This window comes from Gobio gobio (assembly GCF_949357685.1).
Source record: "Gobio gobio genome assembly, chromosome: 20".
NCBI lineage: Eukaryota > Metazoa > Chordata > Actinopteri > Cypriniformes > Gobionidae > Gobio > Gobio gobio.
Genome location: NC_137113.1, coordinates 453,652 through 466,151, shown reverse-complemented (window position 1 = coordinate 466,151; position 12,500 = coordinate 453,652). Strand labels below are relative to the sequence as shown.

General features: G+C 42.8%; 1 protein-coding gene across 1 annotated transcript in view; it reads left to right on the top strand.

Moving 5' to 3' along the window:
* Positions 1-12,500, top strand: part of cpxm2 (carboxypeptidase X (M14 family), member 2) — a gene marked incomplete at both ends in the record, with an annotated part of 47,943 nt that overhangs the window by 32,284 nt on the left and 3,159 nt on the right. Inside the window, 3 exons of the mRNA XM_079845514.1 lie at positions 1-21; positions 1,375-1,571; positions 10,216-10,395. The exon at positions 1-21 is cut by the window's left edge and continues 103 nt beyond it. Coding sequence (XP_079701640.1) covers positions 1-21; positions 1,375-1,571; positions 10,216-10,395 — 398 coding nt within the window. The remainder of the gene's footprint in view (positions 22-1,374; positions 1,572-10,215; positions 10,396-12,500) is intronic.

Sequence of the window (12,500 nt, the reverse complement as noted above, 5' to 3'; positions counted from 1 at the left end):
ACCCCGGCGAGCACGAGCTGGGTAAGATGAGCCGCAGAGTTTGAACATGAGTGAGGTCCGGGGTGGGGTGTGAAGAATTCTGCTATAATAATTGTGCATCTTCGGGTGGGACTATCCCTTTACAGTTTTTTTCAATTGCTAACAAGCATTGTTCAATACTGAAACCACATTTTCAGAACATTTTTCACACATTCAGCGACACACAAGTGTATACGGACCAAACTGTGAATCATTTTTCATTGCTTTCAGACATAATGCATTCAATCACCACATTTTTCAAAATCCACAAACACTTTTGTCATTCATACTCCACAAACTGCAAACAACGATATATTTGCAGGATATTTTTGCTGACACACTGCTTTCAAAACTGATAAAAGCACATTCAAATCAGAATGATGGCAAATTTCAAGCATTTCTGCAGAAATTATTTAGAAATATAGAAAATCTAGGGGTTAGATTAACTGTTTGGCCAAAATGAATCTTGGTAATACAGACAGTATGAAGAGTTTTGAAAATGTGGTTTCAGTATTGAACAATGCTTGTTATAGCAATTGAAAAAAACTGTAAGATAGCCTACACAAAAAAATGTAAGAATATGACAAATACTGATGATGAATAAACAGTAGAAGGTAGCAGTCCCAAACCAGATTCTGTAGCCTACTTGTTATACAGATCTGTATTATGCTACTGGTTTTGATTGTGTTGATACCTTTCTTACAGATAATAATAATGATCATTGTGTTTGTCTTACCGAATGTGGCATCTTCCTGTCAGCAATTACAGTTTGTCTGAGATTTTTTTAATCAATGCCGGTGGCGCAGTGTTGCCAGATATTACTACGAAAGACAAGCAAAAAAAAAAAACACCAAACAATTTAATCCGATATAAATTTAAAAAAGCTTGTGTTTTGGAAATAAAATAAATACATCGCTAACCCTGACATGCAACTTACCACTTTATTAACTTCCTAAACTGTCACGTTAATGGGAAAACGAGTCAAAACCGCTTATAATCATAGCTTTCCTGTAGCTCAAACAGTAGAGCATGGGCTAGCAACGCCAAGGTCATGGGTTCGATTCCCAGGGAAAGCAAGAATTGACAAAATGTAAAATGTATACCTTGAATGCAATGTAAGTCGCTTTGGATAAAAGCGTCTGCCAAATGCATAAATGAAATGAAATGAAATGAAATAAATATAATAACCGGATCTGGCAACCCAGAGGCGGCATCCGCGCCCTCACTTACAAAAAGCTCTCGAGTCTCGTTCACTCTTCTCGCAGCGACATGAATCGCAAACACTTATATGAGGTTATAGGAGGTGGTTCACACGCTTGTGTGTGACGCTGCATCAGAGCGTGTGTGTGTTCGCAGGTGAGCCCGAGTTCCGCTACACGGCCGGTTCCCACGGTAACGAGGTGCTGGGCCGCGAGCTGCTGCTGCTGCTCATGCAGTTCATGTGTCAGGAGTATCTGAGCGGAAACACACGCATTCGCCACCTGGTGGACGAGACGCGCATTCACCTGCTGCCCTCCATCAACCCGGACGGCTACGAGAAGGCCCTCGCCGCGGTGCGTCAATCGCCAAACTCATGCTATAATGTTCATAATTGATCATTAATAAACAGTGTAATATTCCTCCAGTGTAGATCAGCTGTACACACACACACACACACACTCCAGTGTAGATCATCTGTTCTCTATGTGAATATACACTCACCTAAAGGATTATTAGGAACACACACTAATACTGTGTTTGACCGCCTTTGGCCTTCAGAACTGCCTTAATTCTACGTGGCATTGATTCAACAAGCTGCTGAAAGCATTCTTTAGAAATGTTGCCCATATTGATAGGAGAGCATCTGCAGTTGATGGAGATTTGTGGGATGCACATCCAGGGCACGAAGCTCCCGTTCCACCACATCCCAAAGATGCTCTATTGGGTTGAGATCTGGAGACTGTGGGGGCCATTTTAGTCCAGTGAACTCATTGTCATGTTCAAGAAACCAATTTGAAATGATTGGAGCTTTGTGACGGTGCATTATCCTGCTGGAAGTAGCCATCAGAGGATGGGGACATGGTGCTCATAAAGGGATGGACACGGGCAGAAACAATGCTCAGGTAGGCCGTGGCATTTAAACCATGTCCAATTGGCACTAAGGGGCCTAAAGTGTGCCAAGAAAACATCCCCCACACCATTACACCACCACCACCAGCCTGCACAGTGGGAACAAGGCATGATGGATCCATGTTCTCATTCTGTTTACGCCAAATTCTGACTCTACCATCTGAATGTCTCAACAGAAATCCAGACTCATCAGACCAGGCAACATTTTCCCAGTCTTCAACTGTCCAATTTTGGTGAGCTTGTGCAAATTCTAGCCTCTTTTTCCTCTTTGTAGTGGAGATGAGTGGTACCCGGTGGGGTCTTCTGCTGTTGTAGCCCATCCGCCTCAAGGTTGTGTGTGTTGTGGCTTCACAAATGCTTTGCTGCAGACCTCGGTTGTAATGAGTGGTTATTTCAGCAGCAGTTATTTTGATATTTCATGGCCAGCAGCCATATCACCCTGTAGCCCAAGACTGGTTTCCCACTGAAGCTAAGCAGGGCTGGGGCTGGTCAGTCCCTGGATGGGAGACCAACTGGGAAAACTAGGTAGCTGCTGGTAGAGGTGTTAGTGAGGCCAGCAGGGGGCGCTCACCCTGTGGTGTGTGTGTGTCCGAATGCCCCAGTGATGGGGACACTATACTGGAACAAGCACCATCCTTCAGATGAGACGTTAAACCGAGGTCCTGACTCTCTGCGGTCATTAAAAATCCCAGGATGTCCTTCGATAAAGAGTAGGGGTGTAACCCCGGCATCCTGGCCAAAATTTGCCCATTGGCCTCCTAATCATCCCCATATATATATACAATTGGTATCATCCCTCAGTCTCCTCTCCACCAATCAGCTGGTGTGTGGTGGGCATACTGGCGCAATATGGTGTAAATTTCCATCCATTAGCCCAAAAAACGAAAACTAATGACGTGGTCAAAAGGAATTCTGCGTGTAAGCCTTTTCAGCCTTTCGGTGAAGTTCTTTTAATTTATTGATATCTTATTTTAAATCTGACTCCATTAATAATTTTATCTGACTCCAATTCTATCTGACTCCATAAAGTGTGTTACATTTAGAGTTTATCAGCTGATTTGAAGATTAGTTGCGATTTAATTTAGATCAATGATTTTTCGTAGTATCACTTATTTTCAAATATTAATATCCTCCATGGGACACGGAATCGCAAATAGGCTAAGTGTCCGGATTTTCACTTGCTCTAACGGTCACAGATTAGTCAGTTCTGATATTACAGAGGATTGCAGGGTGAACTATCTTACCTCTAAGTGAGTCACACATGTGCACTCATAATAAAACATGTAATTTCAGTGATAGTCACGAAAACTGCAACTTATAATAACAGTGGCAGGTCAGAAATCAGGTTTTCCCTCATGCATGGCTCAATGCTCCCGCTATGGGGTTCCCAGTATGGCCTGCCCTGACAGAGAGATCTGCGGTAACTCCTACAAAACTCCGCATAGACATGAATAAAATAATGATTTCAGAAAGATACAGAATAAATCAAGATTAACATTTATTTTGGCCAGACAGGAAAAGTAAAATACTTAAACAAGAATCCATGGTACACAACTGATCAGCGTAAAAACATAAAACACAATTGCAAAGCAATATGAAAATAATTTAAAAGAGTCATCATGTCTGGCACATCTACATGCAGTTTGCACGGGGGGTCTGATTACAGAATATTCCCCCCAGAGAGTTAGAACATCCAGCCTTAAATACTCCAACTAGAACAAAAGGGCTGTAAATATTTGCAACACCCCCACCTGGTTTTGGGGGAGTGGATCAGATATCTTTGAAGAGACTACTCAAAGGAGAACTGAATTCTCATTAGTTTTCCAATCTTTCTAATACTACCATTGACTGCAGTGAAACTGAGACCATTTTACCATTCGCACTGAGACCTTTAAAAAGACATCAAACATGAAAAGGATAAAACAATACATTTACAAATAACATCATCACTGATATATCTGCATTTGGTGACTTGAAACCAGGACAAGGAGAGGGCAAAATGGGGAGGGGGGAGGAATGTTTGTCAGGGTGTTGTCACAGTTTCTGTGAGATCTTTTCCTCAAGATTAGTGACTGTTATTGTTCAATTGCTGAGGTATGTATCTCAGCTTTTGTCTTAGCACCAAAACCGAATCTTACAGACGGCCCCTGGCCCATTGGGACAAATTCAGATTAGTTCCCAAGGGGACATACTTGGACATTCCTTGTTTCCATATTTTGGATGTAATTTCGGAAGTGTTCTTAGTGCTGATCCTGGAGTTAACAACACAAATCAATGGGTGCCGGATTCAAGCAGTCACCTGAAATAACAACATTAAGACAGGCTGAACATGAAGATGAAAACACTGCTGAAATACACCTCAGCGGCACAGTTCCTTTAGGTGTAGGCGTACTGTGCTGATTGGATGCTGAAGCACTTAGGCAGGATATCTGTTATCCCGTTGGTCAGGTTTGTTTTCCTTCTGCCGATGATTGTGAGGGTTTTCAGTCTGTAGAATGACTTGTTGTCCCAAGGCAGTTGTGTTAGCCAGCATGAGCAGAAAGTGTCAGTGGAAAGTGTCTTTACACTTTGAGGAAACATCTGTGTCCTCCCCAGGATTCTTATCAATAGCTGACCCTTAGAGAAATCCTCGGTCACCTTCAAGCAGAAGGTTTGGTTTGCCGGGCAGGTCAGATCTCCATGGGTGAAGGAATCATCGTGTGCTAGACACCTGAGCAAATTCTGAATAACCATGCAATAATTGAACACTGATGACTTTGTGGTTATTGTGAGATGGAAAAAGAGAGTTGTTGGATAATCACAAGAACATCAAAAATAACAACACATGATAAACTCTTGTCAGAAGTGCGAGTGGTAAAAACGGTCTCATTTCTCAGTGTCATATATTTAGTGAGCAAGTCTCATTTGATCGCCAGATTCTTCAATACCACTAGTGATATTGAAGTGGAATTTAAACACGGTCTGGATGAATTGAAGGAAGGGTATCAAAACCATCAATAGAACAGTATATTTACCAGCAGTAATGTATAATTCAAATATATCACATAATTAAACATGGAAATACACAATTGAATAATTGCCATTATAAAATTGTTTGTATCAGTTGTTTTGAATGCAAATCATTATTGAATTCTTATGTTTCAATCAGATTACTTAGAGAATGAGATTTACAGAAAAAGAGATTTAAAATCTTTAGTTAAACTTTGGCACTCATCTTCTGCGCATTTGATGTACAGGCGGAGTCACACTCAATGATGCAGGTCTGCCTGAGAATTGTTTACTTAATTTATAGAAATGCCTGCATCCCAGATCTAAGTCTTTAGATATATTTTATTGTCATTAGTCATATGTTGGAAACCAGGGGCCCTTCCAGTTTTCAACAATGCTAAGGACTGGACATATTAAACATTTTGTCCATCAGTTTACTGATCAATTAATTGTCCATTAATTAATGTGTGACAAAGCCATGCACATGTTTTATACATCTTGCAGTGTTTACATACAGGAAGTTGACATGGCTGTAAGCCGTAAAATTATTCAAACCAAAATAAAAGGTAATTATGAAAATAAAATTGTTCAAACCAAATAAAAAGGGAATTATGAAAAATAATTCATTTTGTCCTGTATGTATGAAGATTAATAGTGTATGATAAATTTGCATTATGTGAATGATTTTGGCCTGGATAGTCCCATGATCTATGCCAGGAAAAATGTGTTGTGTGGTGATAGAATTAAGGATGTGTGTTGTGTATGGATGTGTATAGGAGATGGGTGGTGTCTATCCTACCATAATCTGTGTTGTATAATTTTATTCCAGTTTTTATACTGGGAAGCCATTTAACTATGTGTGCTGTGAGGTGTGAATGGCTTCATGAAGTCTCTTCACTCCATCTCCTAGATGTTAAGTTGTGTGTGTGTGTCTTGACTTCAGACCCAGTGGAATCTGGATCTGAAGGGTGGCAGCCATTCACCTGAAAGGAAAACAAGCACAGAGCGAAATACAGTTTATCTTGAACCTTTACACAAATTTAATTAAGGTAGATGAGGCTATCTTATTTTTTCTTTACTGGTCTTAGCCAGATAGATTGTTGTAGATGGCTTTAACCTGTTACGGTTTTATGCCATTAGGAGAAAATTTGTTGTAGTTTACAAATACATGTATCATAATCATGATCATGTTTCTGTAAAGAAAAAGGTTAGATAAACTGATTTATAATGGTCAGATCTGACTGTGTGTAAATGCAGTCAGACCAGTTGCACCTTAAGTTGCTGTTGCAGTTGCGTTTACACAATCTGCTGTATTGTGCTTTTATCACACCCAGGTCCCCTGGGGCAATCTCTTTAAATGATGCTGTTTATACAAGTCAGATCTGTTGTTTAGAGCATTCGTCACCAGGTGTTTATGGTGTCATTTGAACTCTTGACCCTTTGGATCTCTGTGTGACCCCTGTAGAGTGAATGCCTTTAGTTAACATAACACACAACTTTCATCACATTCCCAGTAAAATGACTTCCCCGATCAGGTTCCATGTAATCTGCTGCTCCCAGAGAGGAATTTGCTAACACTTGCGAGTTTCTTTGCAATGGAAAACTTGTACCTCCCCTTTCTCATTGGGCTGCAGATCAATGAAATGTAAATTATTAGGCCTTGCCTGAATTCAACCTATTCAAGTTACAACAATCAGGTTACTCATTTAACTGGGCATTGTAATTTTTCTCATTTAAATTATTGCACAAATAGAAGGTACAGAAGTTCTTTCTCTTTAGGTTTTCCTCTTCAGTTTCTTCCTTCACAATTCTGTCCTTAACCATTTATATTCTCCTTCCCATCATTTCAACACTAATAATGCTCTTGCCTCCCTACTTGCACATCCCATCTTTCTACATTCTAATCCTTCTCATACTTTCCCAACCTTCTTTCCTCTTCTAAATAATGCTGAATTTATCCTGAGATTAAAACCATTTCTGGCATTTATAATATCATTTACATTATAATCATAATATAAATCATATTATATTAAAATAGTATGAATTAAATAATAATTTTATTTGCTGGTCTCAAGAGGATCTCTGCTGAGTCATTTGTCCAGAATAATCTGTTATCATCTCACTGATCTTTAGATTGGTCCTGCAGCTGCTGCTGTGCTGGCCTGATCATTGGGTGCACAGCAATAAGACCAAACTGGAAGCCAGTTATAAACTTAGTTGCTGTGAACGCTCAATAAACTGCAAACACTGAGAGCATAGACCAAATAATTGCTCAATTCAAAGATTTTTGTGACCACACAATATAGAATTGGGCACAATTTTCTTGTTTTGGGCTGAGAAGTTATCAATTGCATTCTTTGGGGAATCTATTTGCATATGAAAAGGAAGGTTTGACAAACACAGGTCTGATGGAGAAAGCCAAAGATTATCTTTGGTCTGTTAATTTTCTCAGTCTCTTCTGAGACATTAATAAACACACAAAAGTGCAGTGATTGCAAAGTCTGAAGTAAGACCATAGTAAAACGCTATATTTTATAAGACATTTATAATTGTGACATCAGACCTGAACCAGTTTTGTCCACCTTCACATTTTACACACAAAGGATTCCAGTGAGATCGTTTCAATGTTATTTTAGCTCATCGACTCACAAGATTTCATTCACAAGTTAACGTGACCATTTGTTCTTTTTCTTTGTCGCGTTGTTGCAGCAAAGCAAATTAACAAATGTAACTGGACATTTTCCTCAGAATTCAAGGTTTTAATTTACAGAGCTCTCTTGAGTACAGAAATAAAATTTCCTCTCTTGCTGCGTATGCAGACAAGGAGACTTTTAAAGCAAGGGATATCATTTCTACTCTACGCTGTTGCTTTCATGTCCCTGATAAGCAATATGGTTGTCTTCTTTTCACGCCCCATCAGATTTATACAGTATTCAGTACTACTCCCAACATTTATAAAAGGCAAATAAGAATGGACTTACCATAACAGCTGAAGAAAGAGAAGAAGATCAAACCTCTCGCTTGTGGCATCCCAATATTTAGCTGAAAAGACACTCGCCACCGGGAGATCACGGAGGACAGGTCACCACTGTAAATTTCCATCCATTAGCCCAAAAAACGAAAACTAATGACGTGGTCAAAAGGAATTCTGCGTGTAAGCCTTTTCAGCCTTTCGGTGAAGTTCTTTTAATTTATTGATATCTTATTTTAAATCTGACTCCATTAATAATTTTATCTGACTCCAATTCTATCTGACTCCATAAAGTGTGTTACATTTAGAGTTTATCAGCTGATTTGAAGATTAGTTGCGATTTAATTTAGATCAATGATTTTTCGTAGTATCACTTATTTTCAAATATTAATATCCTCCATGGGACACGGAATCGCAAATAGGCTAAGTGTCCGGATTTTCACTTGCTCTAACGGTCACAGATTAGTCAGTTCTGATATTACAGAGGATTGCAGGGTGAACTATCTTACCTCTAAGTGAGTCACACATGTGCACTCATAATAAAACATGTAATTTCAGTGATAGTCACGAAAACTGCAACTTATAATAACAGTGGCAGGTCAGAAATCAGGTTTTCCCTCATGCATGGCTCAATGCTCCCGCTATGGGGTTCCCAGTATGGCCTGCCCTGACAGAGAGATCTGCGGTAACTCCTACAAAACTCCGCATAGACATGAATAAAATAATGATTTCAGAAAGATACAGAATAAATCAAGATTAACATTTATTTTGGCCAGACAGGAAAAGTAAAATACTTAAACAAGAATCCATGGTACACAACTGATCAGCGTAAAAACATAAAACACAATTGCAAAGCAATATGAAAATAATTTAAAAGAGTCATCATGTCTGGCACATCTACATGCAGTTTGCACGGGGGGTCTGATTACAGAATATTCCCCCCAGAGAGTTAGAACATCCAGCCTTAAATACTCCAACTAGAACAAAAGGGCTGTAAATATTTGCAACACCCCCACCTGGTTTTGGGGGAGTGGATCAGATATCTTTGAAGAGACTACTCAAAGGAGAACTGAATTCTCATTAGTTTTCCAATCTTTCTAATACTACCAGTGACTGCAGTGAAACTGAGACCATTTTACCATTCGCACTGAGACCTTTAAAAAGACATCAAACATGAAAAGGATAAAACAATACATTTACAAATAACATCATCACTGATATATCTGCATTTGGTGACTTGAAACCAGGACAAGGAGAGGGCAAAATGGGGAGGGGGGAGGAATGTTTGTCAGGGTGTTGTCACAGTTTCTGTGAGATCTTTTCCTCAAGATTAGTGACTGTTATTGTTCAATTGCTGAGGTATGTATCTCAGCTTTTGTCTTAGCACCAAAACCGAATCTTACAGATGGCTGCCGTCGCATCATCCAGGTGGATGCTGCACATTGGTGGTGGTTGAGGAGATTCCCCCTTTTAATGTAATAAATTATTATTTTTATTATTATTTCAGTCAAAGTTGCTCTTCTATCAGCTTGAATCAGTCGGCCCATTCTCCTCTGACCTCTAGCATCAACAAGGCATTTTCTCCCACAGGACTGCCGCATACTGGATGCTTTTCCCTTTTCACACCATTCTTTGTAAACTCTAGAAATGGTTGTGCATGAAAATCCCAGTAACTGAGCAGATTGTGAAATACTCAGACCGGCCCGTCTGGCACCAACAACCATGCCACGCTCAAAATTGCTTAAATCTCCTTTCTTTCCCATTCCGACATTCAGTGTGGAGTTCAGGAGATTGTCTTGACCAGGACCACACCCCTAAATGCATTGAAGCAACTGCCATGTGATTGGTTGATTAGATAATTGCATTAATGAGAAATTTAACAGGTGTTCCTAATAATCCTTTAGGTGAGTGTATAGTAAAGTGTGATTTATTCCTGTGATCAAATCATTATTACTCCAGTCATATGAGGACCTGATGCTCAACACACATTTATGAATATCAGTTTTTCATATTTTTGTCTGATACATTTAAATTTTTCAGGATTATTTTATGAATAGAATAACAGCATTTATTAGAACTAGAATCTTTTGTACCAGTATAAATGTCTTCTGGTCTGGTGGTGTGTTCAGGGCTCGGAGCTCAGCGGATGGTCTCTGGGCCGCTGGAGTCACGACGGCCTCGACATCCATCACAACTTCCCAGATCTCAACACTGTTCTCTGGGAAGCAGAGGCTCGGAAATGGATCCCGCGCAAATTCCAGAACCATCACGTGCCCATCCCGGACTGGTACCGCTCCGAGAACGCCACGGTATGTCCCTCACGCTCTGATCAGAAACATCTGCTGAATCAATAACCAGCAATCATTTCACGATTCAGGATGAGCATCTGGAGTCGATCTGGAGTCGCTCTGGAGTCGATCTGGAGTCGATCTGGAGTCGCTCTGGAGTCGCTCTGGAGTCGCTCTGGAGTCGCTCTGGAGTCGCTCTGGAGTAGATCTGGAGTCGCTCTGGAGTAGATCTGGAGTCGCTCTGGAGTAGATCTGGAGTCGCTCTTCAGTCGATCTGGAGTCGCTCTGGAGTCGCTCTGGAGTAGATCTGGAGTCGCTCTGGAGTCGATCTGGAGTCGATCTGGAGTCGCTCTGGAGTCGCTCTGGAGTCGCTCTGGAGTCGCTCTGGAGTCGCTCTGGAGTCGATCTGGAGTCGCTCTGGAGTCGATCTGGAGTCGCTCTGGAGTCGATCTGGAGTCGCTCTGGAGTCGCTCTGGAGTAGATCTGGAGTCGCTCTGGAGTCGATCTGGAGTCGATCTGGAGTCGCTCTGGAGTCGCTCTGGAGTCGATCTGGAGTCGCTCTGGAGTCGATCTGGAGTCGCTCTGGAGTCGCTCTGGAGTCGATCTGGAGTCGCTCTGGAGTCGATCTGGAGTCGATCTGGAGTCGCTCTGGAGTCGCTCTGGAGTCGCTCTGGAGTCGCTCTGGAGTCGATCTGGAGTTGCTCTGGAGTCGATCTGGAGTCGATCTGGAGTCGCTCTTCAGTCGATCTGGAGTCGCTCTGGAGTCGATCTGGAGTCGCTCTTCAGTCGCTCTTCAGTCGATCTGGAGTCGCTCTTCAGTCGATCTGCAGTCGATCTGGAGTCGCTCTGGAGTCGATCTGGAGTCGATCTGGAGTCGCTCTGGAGTCGATCTGGAATCGCTCTGGAGTCGCTCTGGAGTCGCTCTGGAGTCGCTCTGGAGTCGCTCTTCAGTCGATCTGGAGTCGCTCTTCAGTCGATCTGGAGTCGCTCTGGAGTCGATCTGGAGTCGATCTGGAGTCGCTCTGGAGTCGCTCTGGAGTCGATCTGGAGTCGCTCTGGAGTCGCTCTGGAGTCGCTCTGGAGTCGATCTGGAGTCGATCTGGAGTCGTTCTGGAGTCGCTCTGGAGTCGCTCTGGAGTCGATCTGGAGTCGATCTGGAGTCGCTCTGGAGTCGCTCTGGAGTCGCTCTGGAGTCGATCTGGAGTCGCTCTGGAGTCGCTCTGGAGTCGCTCTTCAGTCGATCTGGAGTCGCTCTGGAGTCGCTCTGGAGTCGATCTGGAGTCGATCTGGAGTCGATCTGGAGTCGCTCTTCAGTCGCTCTGGAGTCGCTCTGGAGTCGCTCTGGAGTCGCTCTGGAGTCGATCTGGAGTCGCTCTTCAGTCGATCTGGAGTCACTCTGGAGTCGCTCTGGAGTCGATCTGGAGTCGATCTGGAGTCGCTCTGGAGTCGATCTGGAGTCGATCTGGAGTCGCTCTGGAGTCGATCTGGAGTCGCTCTTCAGTCGATCTGGAGTCGCTCTGGAGTCGATCTGTAGTCGCTCTGGAGTCGATCTGGAGTCGATCTGGAGTCGCTCTGGAGTTGCTCTGGAGTCGATCTGGAGTCGCTCTGGAGTCGCTCTGGAGTCGCTCTGGAGTCGATCTGGAGTGGCTCTGGAGTCGATCTGGAGTCGCTCTGGAGTCGATCTGGAGTCGCTCTGGAGTCGCTCTGGAGTCGATCTGGAGTCGCTCTGGAGTCGCTCTGGAGTCGCTCTGGAGTCGATCTGGAGTCGCTCTGGAGTCGATCTGGAGTCGATCTGGAGTCGCTCTGGAGTCGCTCTGGAGTCGATCTGGAGTCGTTCTGGAGTCGCTCTGGAGTCGTTCTGGAGTCGATCTGGGGTCGCTCTGGGGTCGCTCTGGAGTCGATCTGGAGTCGATCTGGAGTCGCTCTGGAGTCGCTCTGGAGTCGCTCTGGAGTCGATCTGGGGTCGCTCTGGAGTCGCTCTGGAGTCGATCTGGGGTCGCTCTGGAGTCGCTTCACTTCACCTGTCAGTGATCATAATGTTATGCCTGATCAGTGTATGTTTGTATGCTGTAAAGCAGATCTGCGGAAGACAATAGTGTCGTCATTCAGATCAATTTAGTTCAAGC